The sequence below is a fragment of the Triticum dicoccoides genome, chromosome 7B, assembly GCF_002162155.2.
Source record: "Triticum dicoccoides isolate Atlit2015 ecotype Zavitan chromosome 7B, WEW_v2.0, whole genome shotgun sequence".
Classification (NCBI taxonomy): domain Eukaryota; kingdom Viridiplantae; phylum Streptophyta; class Magnoliopsida; order Poales; family Poaceae; genus Triticum; species Triticum dicoccoides.
Window position 1 is genome coordinate 723,672,198 of NC_041393.1, and position 17,896 is coordinate 723,690,093.

Here is a 17,896-nt window from a genome sequence, read left to right on the forward strand (position 1 = left end):
AAGCCAATTTTAATTAACAATGATTTGTAATTTAGTAATGAGCACAAAGTAACATATATCATGTAATGACGAAGTCTAACTCTCTTCCTATGCATCGGCATGTCATAAAAGAACAATTCATGCACACAAAATAAAGGCCAATGCATAGTATAAACAGTTTCTTGCAATTTTATCGTGTTGGAGACAAGAGAGGTGGAGATATAGTTCCTCTCTCATAATAATTGCAAGCAGGAGCAGCAAGCACATGCATATTATATCTATCAAAATCATCATGTGCAACAGTAAAAGGCAACCCATCAATATAATCCTTAATAAGCACAAATTTCTCCGATATAGTGTAGTTGGGAGAATTCAAAAAATAATAGGACTATCATGTGTGGGTGCAATAGCAACAATTTCATGTTTAACATAAGGAACTATAGCAAGTTCATCTCCATAAGCATAATTCATATTGGCATCTTGGCGACAAGCATAGCAAGCATCATCAAAAAGGGATATTTCAAGAGAATCATAGGGATCATGGCAGTCATCATAACAATCATCCTTCGGTAAGCACGAAGGGGAATTAAACAATGTATGAGTTGAAGAGTTACTCTCATTAGAAGGTGGGCACGGGTGATCAATCCGCTCTTCCTCCTTTTATTCTTCGCTCTCCTCCTCATATTTTTCATCCCATGAGCTAATAGTTTCATCAATTTCTTCTTCCATAGATTCCTGCAAAATATTAGTCTCTTCTTGGACAGCGGAGACTTTCTTAATAAGTGCATTAATATAGGCATTATATTCATAATTCTCATAACAATATTTAAGGATAGCTAAATTTTCAGATCTATAACAAGCATTATCAAAATCCTCAAACTCTTTAAACATGGATTCAATTTCATAAGCACCCATAAAAGAAACAAATTCTAGACAAAAACTAGACAGCGCTAATGTTCAAGGATTGCCATTATTAAGCAAAAGATTACAGGCACAAAAGGGATTTCAGGAGCACTACAGTGCTCGATATATGATTTGTGCAGAACTGCAGATACAATTCTGTGAAAGCACCACCTCCAATGTCATCACTTCGATCCAGGAACCAAACCAAACTGGACTGACCGACCGACTGAGAGTGGCTGGAGAGGACATGAAGCTCACAAATTCCATCAGAACAACAAAACAGTATATTCTTCTTTATTTACAAAAGTATGACTCGGGGCGGTCCGATACATTTAGATATCTTGTCAGGCTGCAAGCACCATTAAAAGAAAAAATAGAAGAGGAAAACAAACTGCAGCAGAAACACACAAGCTAGTGTATTCATTCGCACAACACTGGAGCCTAAAAATTGATGGTGTACTTCTTCCAGCACTTTAGTAAGTACTGAAGGATGGTGTGTTTGAATCAATCAATGGACGAATGAACGTGGTTTGGATGTGCTCGCCTATTGCGCGCTGTATGCAGGTGCCGCAAGCAAGCAGGGCGCGGAGGAAGAATTCGGAGGGGTGCGCGAGCGTTGAGGTCCACCTCGAGCACTTCCTCCGTCAACTGCGCGAGGCCTCCAAGCCGCCCTGCCCTAGGATCCGGCGCCTCGATCTGTCCACGCACCTGTGATAACCCGCAAGTATACGAGATCACAACAGTTTTTGATAAGTAAGAGTGTCGAACCCAACGAGGAGCTAAAGGTAGAATAAATATTCCCTCAAGTTCTATTGACCACCGATACAACTCAACGCATGCTTGACGTTCGCTTTACCTAGAACAAGTGTGAAACTAGAAATACTTTGTAGGTGTGAAAGGCTAGGTTTGCAAGACAATAAAGAGCATGTAAATATAAACTTGGGGCTGTTTAGATAAAGATGCAATAAAGTAAATATTAGTAGAGAGCTTTTTGTTACGAGAAAGTTATTTGTCCAAGGCAATTGATAACTAGAGCGGTAATCACTATTGCAATTCTATTTGAGGGAGAGGCATAAGCTAACATACTTTCTCTACTTGGATCATATGCACTTATGTTTGGAACTCTAGCAAGCATCCGCAACTACTAAAGATTCATTAAGGTAAAACCCAACCATAGCATTAACGTATCAAGTCCCCTTTTATCACATACGCAAACAATCTACTTACTCGGGTATGTGCTTCTGTCACTCACGCCACCCACCATAAGCAAATCATAAACATATTGCAAACCCTACAACGGGAATCCCTCACGCTTGCGTGACACGGAGAGCACCATAGGACAGCACCAATAATAAAACATGCAACTCAAACCAATCACGATCATTAATTAACCCATAGGACAAAACGGATCTACTCAAACATCATAAGATAGTCATACATCATTGGGAAATAATATATAGCGTTGAGCACCATGTTTAAGTAGAGATTACAGCGGGTAAGAGAGAGGTTACACCGCTGCATAGAGGGAGGAAGAGTTGGTGGAGATGTTGGTGAAGATGGCGACGGTGTTGGTGAAGATCACGGTGATGATGATGGCCCCCGGCAGCGCTCCGGCGCCACCGGAAGCAAGGGGGAGAGGGGCCCCCTTCTTCTTCTTCTTCCTTGACCTCCTCCCTAGATGGGAGAAGTGTTTCCCCTCTGTTCCTTGGCTCCCATGGTGTGGGAGGGGCGAGAGCCCCTCCGAGATTGGATCTATCTCTCTGTTTCTGCGTTCTCTGCGTTCCCTGATTCTACCCCTTCACCGTTTCCTTTATATCTGGAGATCCGTAACTCCGATTGGGGTGAATCTTTCGCCCAGATCTTTCTCGTAAAATTAGCTTTCTTGCGCCAAAAGAAGAGCGTCAACCGCCTTACGGGTAGACCACGAGGGTCAGGGGCGCGCCTGGGGGGTAGGGCGCGCCCCCTACCTCGTGACCACCTCGGACACCGTCTCGCGTTGATTTTACTTCCCGAAAATCGTAAATATTCCAAAAAAAATCTCCGTCCGTTTTTATCCCGTTTGGACTCCGTTTGATATTGGGTTTCTACGAAACAAAAAACATGCAACAGATAGGAACTGGCACTGGGCACTTGATCAATATGTTAGTCCCAAAAATAATATAAAAAGTTGCCAAAAAGTATATGGTAGTTGTAGAATATTGGCATGGAACAATCAAAAATTATAGATACGACGGAGATGTATCAACCTGCAGGGATGGAAAGGAAAAGAAGGTGAGGTGAGGGGAGAAGAGGAGTGGGTGGGGCGGTGGTTGTTGTATATCCCGGCGAGGATGGAGGGGAAAGACCTACCGGAGCCACGCCGCTGTTGGAGACTCGCGAAACCCAGACCGCGGAGGTAGACGAGGCCGCACGGCGAGGCACAGATCCAGCTCGACGATGGTGCGGATCCGAAAGGCCCGTTGTGGCGATGGCGGATCTGGCCGCAGAACCCTAGTGGATGGATGGATCCCGGAGCAGAGGAGAGCACCGTAGAGGATGGGATCCGCACCGTGATTAGAGGATTGGAGGATGGAACCCTACACGGGCTGCTACGTGATTAGAGGATGGGATCCGCGTCGTGATCTAGACGGGAGCATGATGGGATGTACACGAGGCTGTCGCCGGGGTTTGTGGCGTGGTGGAGGCGGTCGTGAGGAGGGGAGGAGGAGAGGGCGAGGGAGGGAGGGCGCCGCCGCCGGCGACGGGAAGGTAGGGTTAGAGAGGGGTGGTGGCGACGATCTGGATCGGGCAGAGAGAGGGTGGTGGCGGGCAGAAGGGAGGATAGGGAGGAAGGTAGGGTTTGGTGTTGGGTTTCTTCAGATGGATGGATGGATGGTGGGATTGCTAGCAGTGGATGGTAAGATGTCTGCCATGTCGTCGATCCATGTGACAGGTGGTTCCACCAATCAGAGTCTAGCTTATGTAATTGTGTTGTTTCTCTTTTGTTTCTTTTATATTTTTTACCCTCTTATTTCGGGTAAACACTCAACATATTAGCTTCATGTTGTATGTTTAAATGACCCAATATTGTGTTCATATGTGTATCTTAGGATTTCAAACAATGATGATATTGTGGTCTTCATTTGCATTGCACACAAAAATCATTTTCCATTTTTTGAGTGTCCAACATGTTTTTTTAAGGACCTATCATATATTTGTTGCAAAATAAGACCACCTCATTTTAAGAAAAATACTATGACATATTTAATGCACAATTGACCAAATGGTTGGGTGTCAAAAGTTTCGATCCACCTATCGTGAAAAAGACAAATTTCCGTCAATTCAGCTCGAAGTGGGTCAAATTTGAACTGCAGCTACCTCATAGTTTGCTCTTTATTTTTTCAAAAATCATTTCTAGGTACAAAAGTATCTATTTAATCAGAGAAACACATAAAAAAAATCCAAATTTCAACCACTAAGTAGGAAAGGTCATTTTCGCCGTTTTGACCGCATTTTGAAACGGGCGTAAAAATTAAAAAAAAAGTTGGAAAACCTCCGCATTGTGTCATTATATGTGACCAAGTTTCAAGAAAAAATAATAAACTTGTAATACGGTAATTATTTTAAAAAGTGTTCTTAGAAAAGAGATATCATGTTTGAAGATTCAAGGCTTTCAAGCCAAATGCTCAATCTTACGGCCACATTCATGGCATAGTTTGTTCAAATTGCCTCATATCGTGCACAAGGGTGCATCTAGGAATGAAAAACAATGTTGTCTAAGGAAGTTTTCATTTTCTTTGGACGAAAAATTCATTTTCCATTTTTTTGAGTGCCAAAATGAGTTTTTTTGTGAAGGACCTACATATATTTGTTGCAAAATTGGACCTAATCAAATTTATAAAATACTAGGCCATATATAATGCACAATTGACAAAATGGTTGGGTGTCAAAAGTTTTGATCCACCTCTAGTGAAAAAGACAAATTCCCGCTGATTCAGTTGGAAGCGGGTCAAATTTGAACTGTAGCTACCTCGTAGTTTGCTCTTTATTTTTTCCAAAAATCATTTCTAGGTACATAACTATCTATTTAATTAGAGAAACACCAAAAAAATTACAAGATTCAACAACTAGCTAGGAACGGTCATTCCCGCCGTTTTGACCGCATTTGAAACTGGCATAAAAAATTCAAAAAAAATCAAAAAATTGGAAAACCTTCGCATTGTGTCATTATATCTGACCAAGTTTCCAGAAAAATAATAAACTTGTAATACAGTAATTATTTTGAAAAAGTGTTCTCAGAAATGAGCTATCATGTGTGAAGATTCAAGGCTTTCAAGTCAAATGATCAATCTTATGGCCACATTCATGACATAGTTTGTTCAAATGGCCTCATATCGTGCACAAGGGTGCATCTTGGAATGACAAACAATGTTTCCTAAGGAAGTTTTCATTTTCTTTGGACGAAAAATTCATTTTTCATTTTTTCGAGTGCCCAAAATGAGATTTTTTCTGAAGGACCTACCATATATTTGTTGCAAAATTGGACCTATTCAATTTTATAAAATACTAGGCCATATATAATGCACAATTGACAAAATGGTTGGGTGTCAAAAGTTTTGATCCACCTTTGGTGAAAAAGACAAATTCCCGCTGATTCAGCTAGAAGCGTGTCAAATTTGAACTGTAGCTACCTCGTAGTTTGCTCTTTATTTTATCAAAAATCATTTCTTGGTACATGAGTATCTATTTAATCAGAGAAACACCAAAAAAATTACAAGATTCAACAACTAGCTAGGAACGGTCATTCCCGCTGTTTTGACCGCATTTTGAAACTGGCATAAAAAATTAAGAAAATTAAAAAATTGGAAAACCTCCGCATTGTGTCATTATATGTGACCAAGTTTCCAAAAATAATAATAAACTTGTAATACGTTAATTATTTTTAAAAGGTGTTCTCAGAAATGAGCTATCATGTGTGAAGATTCATGGCTTTCAAGCCAAATGATCAATCTTATGGCCACATTCATGGCATAGTTTGTTCAAATGGCCTCATATCGTGCACAAGGGTGCATCTTGGAATGACAAACAATGTTGCCGAAGGAAGTTTTCATTTTCTTTGGACGAAAAAATCATTTTCCATTTTTTCGAGTGCCCAAAACGAGTTTTCTTGTGAAGGACATACCATATATATGTTGCAAAATTGGACCTAATCGATTTTATAAAATACTAGGAAATTGCCCGTGCGTTGCAACGGGGCATATTCTAGTATTTAAATACCAATCATGTCTAACATATATCGTTAGGATTCTCATGCACATCAGGTGGAATTATCGATTTCTTTTTTCCTAGCAAGTCACTTTTTGTGGTTCGGTATCAATGATGACTTACTTATGTCATTAGGATTCTCATGCACATTCTTATGTCATGAGGATTCTCATGCACATGAGGCAAAATTGTCGATTTCTTTTTTACCGACAAGCCTCCTCCTTGTGCTCCTCCTCCTCTTATACCCACTTACATGTCGCTACTCTCTCCCAACATTCCCTTTCTTCTTCCTCTGACTCCAGTAAGACTATCCCAATCCGAAGTTTTATGCCCATAGTTCTCATTTACATGTTTGCATTACTTCCTTTTTTTGCAATGATTGGCCATCAAAAGTGCAATTAGCATACTACACATGAACATGTGTCATAAAAGTTAGTATAGTCCACACTACAGAGATAAAGTAACTTGAAAAATGGAAGATCACACTTCAAAAAATGGCGACTAAACTTACCGCCTCCTTGAGCACCTTTCACATCATATCCTTTCTACCATGTCGAGGGGCACTTCAAGGTGCCAATCTTCCCCGGAGCTCCTCCGATCCACAATAGAATTACATTCTCGTATGAAGGATCCCGAGGAAAACCTTAGCCCAACCAAAGCCAGTAACTATGAATATATCGCCAACATTGATGAACAACTGAAAAATATATTATGACACACAGTTCTAAGAAATATAGTAAGCCATAACTCCCAGGAGATATGTAAAATATGCACAAGGATCATGCTTCTCGCTCCCATCCATGAGATTCTCTGAATCAAATTGAGAACTCGAGACAGATCACGCCATATATCTTTTTCATGCCACAACACATATATAGTAACCGCCAATCAAGTGTTGGCTACCTATTATAGCTTGTTCTTTGTTTGTACCAAGTGATTACTTATCAGCTTGAAGTTAAATTCATCAAATGTGTGCATGATTTGTCACTTTCAGTTTTGAGGAATGTCATACATCTTACTAAAAGTTATTACAATCGGAGGAGTGAAAAATCATGAACTGCTGAGACAATGAACTCTGCCTTGCAGACTATAAATTATGTACTCCGTCAGGTTAACTGATCATAGGCTTTTTGTTCCGTTATCCACTTATGTAATAGTTTTAAATTCTATTACGGGCAATTTTAGTGTGAATAAATTTGTTCTATTATTGTCCCACACTGGTGGCAAATGACTACAGTACTAAAAGCTGAGAGAAAGCTCAAAAAGGTGAAGAAGGAGCAGGCGTTGAAATTGGTATTGCTCTAATCATTTTACTCACACTAGAACCCAGGCACCGAGCCATATAAGACTTCAATTGGCAGAAACAACCTAATCATGTATTAATACCGCATGCACAAAATGCCACATCCTGCCAGAGTCGTAGAATAAGTTTGCCACAAAACTACAAGATATGCATGCAACGTCTAGAGCAACCTATTTGAATAGCATACATCTCGCTGTCCACAAGAAACAGCAAGACTCTCTCACATATATGAAACTCAAAACATGCCACGAGGCCCACGACGAGAACCAGGAAGTCTCTCTCACCTGATGTAATCCACGATGCCTTGCTGCTCCTCGTTGGTTTTGCCCTGGTTCTCCCCTCCCTACCCACCTCCTTCTCCCCGTCGTCAGCGGCCACGGGCAGCAAGGCGGCAACCTGCAATGACGCCCGGTAGTGCGGGAGGTGGTGCCCATCAGAGGGGTAGAGGCAGCGGCGGTCACAGCGTGATGAACAAGGATGGTGATACAGATTAACCTAATTCAGCAGAATCTATGGTGCGGGAGGGAGACCGCTGGGCTTAAGGTTTTTTTCTTGTGGGAGCGATAGAAAACCGGAGGGGAGGAAGAGTACGTCGCGGACGAAACATTCGCTAGAAAACCGGTGTGGGTGGGGGAAAGAAAATCGCTACGGGGTGGAAGGGATCGTACGAGAGGTTGGACGAAGAGGGGCGAACGTAAGAGGGGAAACGGAACACTATGTTTCTTTTAGGTAGTAGAGACTAGGCCATATATAATGCACAATTGACAAAATGGTTGGGTGTCAAAAGTTTTAATCCACCTCTGTTGAAAAAGACAAATTCCCGCTGATTCAGCTGGAAGCGGGTCAAATTTGAACTGTAGCTACCTCGTAGTTTGCTCTTTATTTTTTTCCAAAAATCATTTCTAGGTACATAAGTATCTATTTAATCAGAGAAACACCAAAAAAATTTACAAGATTCAAAAACTAGCTAGGAACAGGCATTCCCGCTGTTTTGACCGCATTTTGAAACTGGCATAAAAAATTCAAAAAAAATCAAAAAATTGGAAAACCTCCGCATTGTGTCATTATATGTGACCAAGTTTCCAGAAAAAATAATAAACTTGTAATACGGTAATTATTTTTAAAAAGTGTTCTCAGAAATGAGCTATCATGTGTGAAGATTCATGGCTTTCAAGCCAAATGATCAACCTTATGGTCACATTCATGGCATAGTTTGTTCAAATGGCCTCATATCATGCACAAGGGTGCATCTTGGAATGACAAACAATGTTGCCTAAAGAAGTTTTCATTTTTCTTTCGACGAAAAAATCATTTTCCATTTTTTCGAGTGTCCAAAATGAGTTTTCATGTGAATGACCTACCATATATTTGTTGCAAAATTGGACCTAATAAATTATATAAAATACTAGGCCATATATAATGCACAATTGACAAAGTGGTTGGGTGTCAAAAGTTTTGATCCACCTCTGGTGAAAAATACAAATTCCCGTCGATTCAGCTGGAAGCGGGTCAAATTTGAACTGCAGGTGCCTCATAGTTTGCTCTTTATTTTTTTCCAAAAATCATTTCTAGGTACATAAGTATCTATTTAATCAGAGAAACACCAAAAAAATTACAAGATTCAACAACTAGCTAGGAACGGTCATTCCCGCCGTTTTGACCGCATTTTGAAACTGGCATAAAAAATTCAAAAAAATCAAAAAATTGGAAAGCCTCCGCATTGTGTCATTATATGTGAGCAAGTTTCCAGAAAAAATAATAAACTAGTAATACGGCAATTATTTTTAAAAAGTGTTCTCAGAAATGAGCTATCATGTGTGAAGATTCAAGGCTTTCAAGCCAAATGATCGATCTTATGGCCACATTCATGGCATAGTTTGTTCAAATGGCCTCATATCGTGCACAAGGGTGCATCTTGGAATGACAAACAATGTTGCCTAAGGAAGTTTTCATTTTCTTTGGACGAAAAAATCATTTTCCATTTTTTCGAGTGCCCAAAATGAGTTTTCTTGTGAATGACCTACCATATATTTGTTGCAAAATTGAACCTAATACATTTTATAAAATAGTAGGCCATATATAATGCACAATTGACAAAATGGTTGGGTGTCAAAAGTTTTGATCCACCTGTGGTGAAAAATAAAACTTCCGTTGATTCAGCTGAAGCGGGTCAAATTTGAACTGCAGGTGCCTCATAGTTTGCTCTTTATTTTTTTCAAAAATCATTTCTAGGTAAATAAGTATCTATTTAATAAAAAATACATGGTTTGATGGCGAGACATCGAGGTTTGGACGGTGGACGAGGGCCCCAACTCTAGAGCGCATAAGTTCGCATGCCCGCCGCGTGGTCACCGCGTGACCGTGGCGCTGCCATGCGTTTTGGGTGGCCTAGGTATGTCTAGTGGGTTGGTCACTCCCCAGGTAGGTGCTAGGAAGAAAATTATAATATAAGATTCTCATGAGGAGACCGAACTATGCTCAAAAATGAATTAGCAGCCAAGTGTTTGATTAGTGGTACGGGAAATGCACATGTCTAATGAGCGTGAGTTTTGGCTGAGGATGATCATATACTAAGAAGAATGTCTTCACAATTTTTTAGGGAAATCAAGAATATATAAATAACACTTCCTTCACAAAGTGCTGCTTTGAACAGAATAGGAAAATGAATATTGTTGACTTATTTTTGAACTAGGCACGGAAGGGTTTTGACATATTTCATGAAGATATGATCCAAACAATTTATGAGAATTTTTTGGGAATTTTTGGAATATCGGAAATATAGGTTGCTTCACATCTTAGGGCAAAAATTGACACATGGACATGACACATAGGCAAAACTGATGAGATGGCGCCTAGTCATCACAACCCACCATAATCTACAAGGCTATGATCATCTATATTGGTCGTTAACAACTAGAAATAAGGTAGCAGACGAGCACTGTTTGCTTTGTGACCATTTCGTGTAAGGAAATTACGACCTTTCTGACCAAAATGGTCGCGATGGTTTAGGGTTTGGAGCCCCCCGAACAGCTTTTGACCAATTAGTCTCAAATGGTCATAGATCTATGACAAAAAATTTCAGGGTCACTAGCAGAAGGTCACTAGTTGACATATTTCTTGTAGTGCAATCTTGGTGAAACAATGTCGAATCCTTGATCGACAAGCTGCACCGATGTTTAAATCTTGTTGATATGTCTTGCCGTGCGTCGAGCAATGTCTGGAGTATACCATGACATGACCATCGAATTCTCGACGACACACATGATCAATTTGGATTTATGCTAAGTTTTGAATCTCGGTTGGTAGGGATCATTTCAACGTATCGGTCGATTTTCAAAAGTGCAGCGTTGTTTAACAAAAAGTTTAACTTCTATCTTTTCAGGCAGTTAAATTTTCAAAAAAAAAACCCCGTAAGTTGCACCTTTTACTGAACCAAAGTTGCATTTTGTAGAAACCGATTGGGGATCAGCAGAACCATCGTTGTTGAGGAGAAAATCAGCTACTGAACAATCTTTATTGAAAACATATATAGCAACAACCATGAAGAAGAAAAGCTAGGGTTTTTGCCTATATAGCAACAACCATCGCGGACAATTTCACTTGATTTTTCTTCTTCACAAAAAGGTAGGGTTTTTGCCTCCCGCCGCAGCCGCCGCAGGTCCGCCTCCTCTCCGATGGCCTTAGGGCCATGGGGGCGCCGTGGATCTCGGCAAGGGTCGGCGGGAGGGCTCCGTTTTTAATCGTTTCTTTCAGTTTTGCTAGGGTTTGTGTCCTGCTCAGGAAGACGAGATGGCGGCGGCTCCCTGAAGATGGAATAAAGGTCTCCCCGCCTAGCCCCCGTTCCGGCGATGCGTCTAGCATCGTTGGTGGGCGTGTGGAGGTGTGTCTCCGGCGGGTCTATCTTTGATGAAATTGCTCGGATCTCGTCGTTGTTCGTCTACGTTCGTGTGTCTTCTGATTGGATTTTTCTGATCTACGTTATTCTTCATCTGCGGCGGTTGCTGTTCTGGTGCGCTGGTCCTACGGGGCCTTAGCACGACGGCTTCCCGACTGTCTACTACAACAAGTTGTGCCCGACTCCGGCGATGGAGGGGCGATGACGGCGGCGCGCCTTCGACTCGCTTCAGTGCTGGTAGTTGTCGCTAGGTGGTCTACGGATCTGGATGTAATATCTATTATTTTTGGTATTCGTTGATCGGAAATTTTCTGGAAAAAAAAATCGTCCGCGATGGAGGGAGGGAGGCATGGCGGGCTGGCGATTCGGTTGCGACTCAACGTCGCGCTTGACGAGGCCACCACATCACATGCATGATGCATGGATGCTCGATCCACGGATCGTCGTAGGCGTCACGCCCCCGAAAACGACCTGTGCACTGCTCTGCTCTCCCGGCGGGCTCACGCCCCAAAACTCGAATTTTTATCGCGGCCTCCTTCCTCCTCCCTGCCGGGGAGGGGGCCACGGCAACGGCGGATCTGCGGCCGCAAACGGCGTCCCCTCGCCCGTTTCCACCCATTTTCATCACCTCCTACCACTAGCAGGAGTAAAAATCCCATCCACCTCATCGCCTCGCCCTCCCATCCACCCCCTTCTTTATTCCGCCTCGCCCTCACATGCCATTGCCAACCTCCCACTGCTACGCCTGCCGCTGCCTCCTCCCACTCCCCTCCTTCCTCCCCACTCTACTCCACCCGCAGCCGGCCGGGCCGGGTCAACCGACCAGCCTGCCGACCTGCCGCTCCGGCTCGACTCGGACGAGCTTTCCCTGCCATTCCCATGCCGTCCCGTTGCCGGTGCTGGAGGACTGACTGCTAATTACTTTGCAATGGAGGGGAGGAGGCGCGGCGGCGGCGGCGGCGCAGGAGTTTGTGCTGGCGCTGGGGCGGTGAGCTTGAAGTGCGCCTTCTCTCTGCTGCTGCTGGTGCTCGCGCTGTGCGGCCGCGGGGCCACCGGGCTGGACGCGGACGGGGAGCTGCTCATGGCCTTCCGGCGCGCGGTCACCGCCGACCCGCTCGGCGCGCTCCGCGGCTGGAGCTACTCCGACGACTCCGCCTGCGCCTGGAACGGCGTCATCTGCAACGGCTTCCCGCAGCCCCAACAGGCCTCCACGGTCAACCTCACCTCCGTCTCCGCCGCCGACGGCAGCGGGAGCGGGAACGGCAACTTCAGCACGCTCGCCGGCGGCAGGGCGAACGGCACGCTGCTGGGTCTCAACGCGTCGATGGCGGCGGCCACGGTGTCGCGGGTCATCGGCCTCGTCCTCCCCGGCGCGCAGCTCTCCGGGTCGCTCCCCGCCGAGCTGGCCCGCGTCGAGCACCTGCGCCACCTCGACCTCTCCGGGAACGGCCTCAACGGCACCCTCCCCGCCGCGCTGCTGCTCAACGCCACCGAGCTCCGCGTGCTCTCGCTCGCCGGCAACGACCTCTCCGGCGCGCTCCCGGACGCGTCCTACGCGCGCGGGCTCCAGGAGCTCAACCTCTCCGACAACGCGCTCGCCGGCTGGCTCCCTGCTTCGCTCCTCAGGGCGCCTGGGCTCGCCGTGCTGGGGCTAGCGAACAACTACCTCGCCGGCGAGCTCCCCGCCGGCGGGCTCGGCGGGCTGGAGGTCGTGGACCTGAGCAACAACTACTTCAGGGGCGCGCTCCCGGCGGACTTCGGCGGGACGCAGCTCAGGTTCCTGAATGTCTCGTCCAACAGCCTCACCGGCGCGCTCCCGGCCGACCTGTCCGACGTCGTGCCGGCCAACACGTCGGTGGATCTGTCCAACAATAACTTCACCGGCGCGGTCCCGCCGGCCGGGCCCTTCGCCGCGCAGCCGGCGTCGGCGTACGAGGGCAACCCGGGGCTGTGCGGCCCGCCGCTAAAGCACGCGTGTTCCATCCCGTCGTCGCTCTCCAACCCGCCCAACGCCACCGACTCGCCGCCGGCCTTCGCGGCCATCCCCAAGAGCGCGGCACGGGCGCCGCCGGGCTCCCGCGAGGCCCAGGCCCCGCGCGGCGGGCAGGGGAAGCTCAAACCTCTGGTGATCCTCGCCATCGTGGCCGGCGACCTCGCCGGCGTAGGGCTCCTCTTCATGCTCTTCATGTACGTCTACCACATCAGGAAGAAGCGGCGGCAGCGGCGGGAGGAGAACCCGACGGCGCCGCAGCACAAGGGCATCGGCGGCGGAGCCAAGGCATTGAGCGTCGCCGGAGCGAAAGAAGAAAAAACTTCCACGTCGATTGGATGCTGCATTGGTGGCGGCAAGAACGACGGCTCGGACAGCTCCGACTGCTCGGCATCGTCATCCGACGCGGCGTCCGACGACGGCGGCGGCGAGGACACCAAGAAAAGAGCCGGGAGCTACATCGGGTGGGGCACCCCGCAGCACCACAGCAAGAACAAGCACGAGCAGCAGCAGCAGGCGCCGGCGCCGGCGACGCTGGTGACGGTGGACGGCGGCGACGGCGAGCTGGAGATGGAGACGCTGCTCAAGGCGTCGGCCTACATCCTGGGCGCCACCGGGTCGAGCATCGTGTACAAGGCGGTGCTGGCCGACGGCACGGCGCTGGCCGTGCGGCGCATCGGCGAGAGCGGCGGCGCCGACAAGCTCAAGGACTTCGAGGCGCAGGTCCGCGCCGTCGCCCGGTTCCGGCACCCCAACATCCTCCGGCTCCGGGGCTTCTACTGGGGCGCCGACGAGAAGCTCCTCATCCACGACTACGCCGCCAACGGCAGCCTCGCCAACGTCGCCTTCACCCGTAAGCCCTGCTCCACTCCATTGCCATTACAAGTTTTTATTCTCCCTTCTTCATTGTTCAACCTTAATTTCCACGAAATTGTTCAACCTTAATTTGCACAAATTAGTAGTGCTGTAAATCAATATGAGTTAATTGGGTCGGGACAAGGGTCATGATTCATCATAATTTGGCACTAATGGCCACTTTTAGCAGTAACTCTTTCTTGATTGTTACCATCAGTACCTAAAATTTACAGCAGCTATTGATAGATTTTCATGTGTTGGATTGCAGGGCGGTTCGGCGCGGCGTCGCCGATGCACCTGAACCTGGAGGCGCGGCTGCGGATTGCGCGCGGGGTGGCGCGGGGGCTGGCATTCATCCACGACAAGAAGGGCGTGCACGGCAACGTGAAGCCCAGCAACATCCTGCTTGGCGCCGACATGGAGCCGCTGGTGGGCGACCTGGGGCTGGACCGGCTGCTGTCCGGCGAGGCCGCGGCCGGCCGGGGCGGCGGCGGCGGCGCGTCGGCGCGGCTGTTCGGGAGCAAGCGCTCCATGCACTCCACCAGCAGCCTGCCGGACCTCTCCCAGATGGCCGGCGGCGCGGGCCCGGGGGCCAGCCCGGCGGCGTCGGCACCGCCGCCGTACCAGGCGCCCGAGTGCCTCAAGAGCCTGCGGCCCAACGCCAAGTGGGACGTCTACTCCTTCGGCATGGTGCTCCTGGAGCTGCTCTCGGGCCGCGTCTACTCGGAGGTGGAGCTCTGCCAGTGGCACGCCGGCGCCGTCGACGAGCAGCGCGGCCGCGTGCTGCGGATGGCCGACCCCACGCTCCGCGGCGAGGCCGCCGACGCCGGCGGCGAGGACGCGCTGCTCGGCTGCTTCCGGCTCGCCTTCGCCTGCTGCGCCATGGCGCCCGGCAAGCGGCCCGCCATGCGCGACGCCGCCGCGCTCCTCGACAGAATACAACCCACGCCCTCCTCCGCCTCCTCCGCCATTGAAACTCCTCCTTACTGATTGCCCGGCAATAAATTGTAGGATAGCAGTGCAACCTGGATGATCTTTTACTACTCTCTGTAGATTTGCGTCACTAATTTTTGATCTTCGCGTGATTAACCGACCCCTTTTTTCAAGCTTGCGGTTTCATGCTCTGCCCTGCCATGATCTGCTCTGACTGAAATGCCATTGTTACAGCACGAGATCGCTGTTTGTTGCAAGCTCTGTTCGGTGGTGCCATGGCTCCTGGAATTGGAAGAAACTTTCTCTTTGCTTCTTCTTTTTTTGCTTAGATTTAGAGAAGGGAAGCGACTTTATTTTTCTTGATCGTGGGGAGAAAGGAAGCAACTTTGTGTTGGGTGATGCGGAGTTGATTGTCTAGTCTAGAGCATGTAAACCGGGAGCCGTGTCTTGTGCACTTGACCTCGAATCAGATGCTAAGTGCCCTGGATAACCCATGTGGCCAAGAGTGATTAGAGGAAGATGAGTACTGATCCAGTGTGCTCTACTCCCCTCACTTCTTCTGATAGTACATTTGCTCTGAAAAAAATCGTGTCCTTCAGTTTAGAGCTAGGATCAGTGGCAGTACACACATTTGATCCACACATGGTGACAATGGATGTTGAGAGCAACCTGTCCACTCCCATGTTCTCTTCTTTTTCCCAAGAATCTTAAGCATTTTTGGTATGGCAGGAATACATGTTCTCTTCTTTTTCCCAGGAATCTTCAGCATTTGTGGTATGGCAGTGGTGGCACAACTAGAACAGATCAAGGTGGCTGGAGGTGGACAGACAGGCTAGCAAATCTCTGCTGCACCATCAATGCTAATCATGAATTAGTCTGCAAGAATCAGTGTGTAAGTTACTACACTGTTTTAGTGAGTGGCATCAGCTTACCACATCTCACACCATGTGTGGATGTAAAAAACAGGCAAAAAATGACAAATCTGACGTGTGGACGAAAGTATTTCACAAACTGAACCGTGTTTGAAATTTTTTTACGCAGCTCACCCTTTTCTGTAGCGTCCGACAGACAGGATCCACAATACACTTTGCAGGCGCTGCACATCTGCCCAGCGTGGCACACCTGGGCCAGGCCCCGGCCCACACCCAGCCGTGCAGTGCCTAGCAAATAGGCGCCACACATGTAATGTGCAACGCCTAGCAGTTAGGCGCTGCACATTCTGTTAACAGGGCCCGTGCTGGCCCCCCTCCCAACACCCACACAACCCCTCAGCCCAACCCCCACCATATCTCTCTCACCCGCGATTTCCCCTCTCTCCCAGTCTCAAATTCTTCCCCAAATTTTGCAGATCTGAAGGTTTTCTCCATGGATTTCAAACCCAATCCCTCCCTCTAGGTAATCTCCTCCGATCCCCTCGTTTTCATCCCAAAAATGCTCGCATTTGCTCATTTCTTGCTAGTTTGGCCAAACCCTAGTTTTTCATGGATTTTGAAATTTGTATGGAAATATGAGATGTTTGTTTGCCAATTTTCTAGGGTTAGGCTTCTTAGTATGTTAGGGTTAGGGTTATGGGTGTTGTTATGTTGGGGTTAGGGTTAGGGTTGTTAGTATCTTAGGGTTATGCTTATGGTTATTGTTAAGTGGGGTTAGGGATATTGTTTCATATCTATGTTAGGGCTTTATATTTTGTATTAATCTTCGGATGAGTACTTATGGAATATATGTTATGTTGTGTTGTTTTAATTCTTCTAGAGATGAGAAGAACATGTGTTTATGTTCATCACGTGGAAAAAGACGCCTCTTTGAAAGGCAATATTGAACAGGACCCGGATGAGCTTGACATGGTGTTTGAGAGTAGTCCTAGCTATGCCGAGGTCTTGAAACCAGTGAGGAAAGATTTGAATTGGATGGACCCAAGTGATATCGTTGAGTTAGAGGGAAGGCATAATGTGGGTTTATTATGCCATACATGCTAGAAAATATATGTCTTCCCACGACACCTAGGTCATTGGATCTCCAATCCAACATTCATTGTCGAAGTCCCTGATTCTGCGCCACATACTAGACTCCTTGGGCGGTTTTGCAAATCTTCTGGCCTTCGACCTGTTGGGAAAGGTAGCGTGCAATCTCAAAAAAAATCTTACTCCCACGCAAGAGCTATCTAGGAGATGCATAGCAACAAGAGGGGGAGAGTGTGTCTACATACCCTCGTAGACCAAAAGCGAAAGCATTTGACAACGCGGTCAATGTAGTCGAACTTCTTCTCGTTCCGACCGATCAAGCATCGAACGTACGACACCTCTGAGTTCTGCACACGTTCATCTCATTGATGTCCCTCGAACTCTTGATCCAACAAAGTGTCGAGGAAATAGATGAGTTACGCAGCACGATGGCGTGGTGACGGTGATGGTGAAGTGATCCGTGCAGGGCTTTGCCTAAGCACTACGAGAATATGACCGAGGGAGTAATCTATGGAGGGAGGCGCCGAACACGGCTAACAGATGTTGTTTTTGTTTCTCGGTGCCCCCTCCCCATGTATATATAGGTGGGAGAGGGAGGGCAGTAGCAGGGGGCGCCCCAAGTAGGAGGAATCCTACTTGGGTGCCTCCCCCAATTTGGCCGCCCCCTTTTCCTTATTCACCAGAGGGGAAAGGAGGAGCAGGAGGGAAGGAAGGGGGAGGCCGAATCCCTCCCCTTCCTTTGTCTCTTCCCCTCTTTCCTTCCCCTCAGGTGCGGCCTACATGGGGGATGCAGCAGCCCGTGCTGGCTGCTGTGTTTCCTGTCTTGGCCCATT

At 47.2% G+C, this 17,896-nt stretch overlaps 1 protein-coding gene across 1 annotated transcript; it reads left to right on the forward strand.

Annotated features, from left to right (window-relative positions):
* The first annotated feature begins 11,946 nt into the window (after positions 1–11,946).
* On the forward strand, positions 11,947–15,275 carry LOC119340444 (probable LRR receptor-like serine/threonine-protein kinase At4g37250). Its single transcript, XM_037612354.1, has 2 exons — positions 11,947–14,167; positions 14,438–15,275. Exons 1-2 carry the CDS (start codon positions 12,253–12,255, stop codon positions 15,157–15,159), a joined length of 2,637 nt encoding a protein of 878 aa, XP_037468251.1. The 5' UTR covers positions 11,947–12,252; the 3' UTR covers positions 15,160–15,275.
* The last annotated feature ends 2,621 nt before the right edge of the window (positions 15,276–17,896 follow it).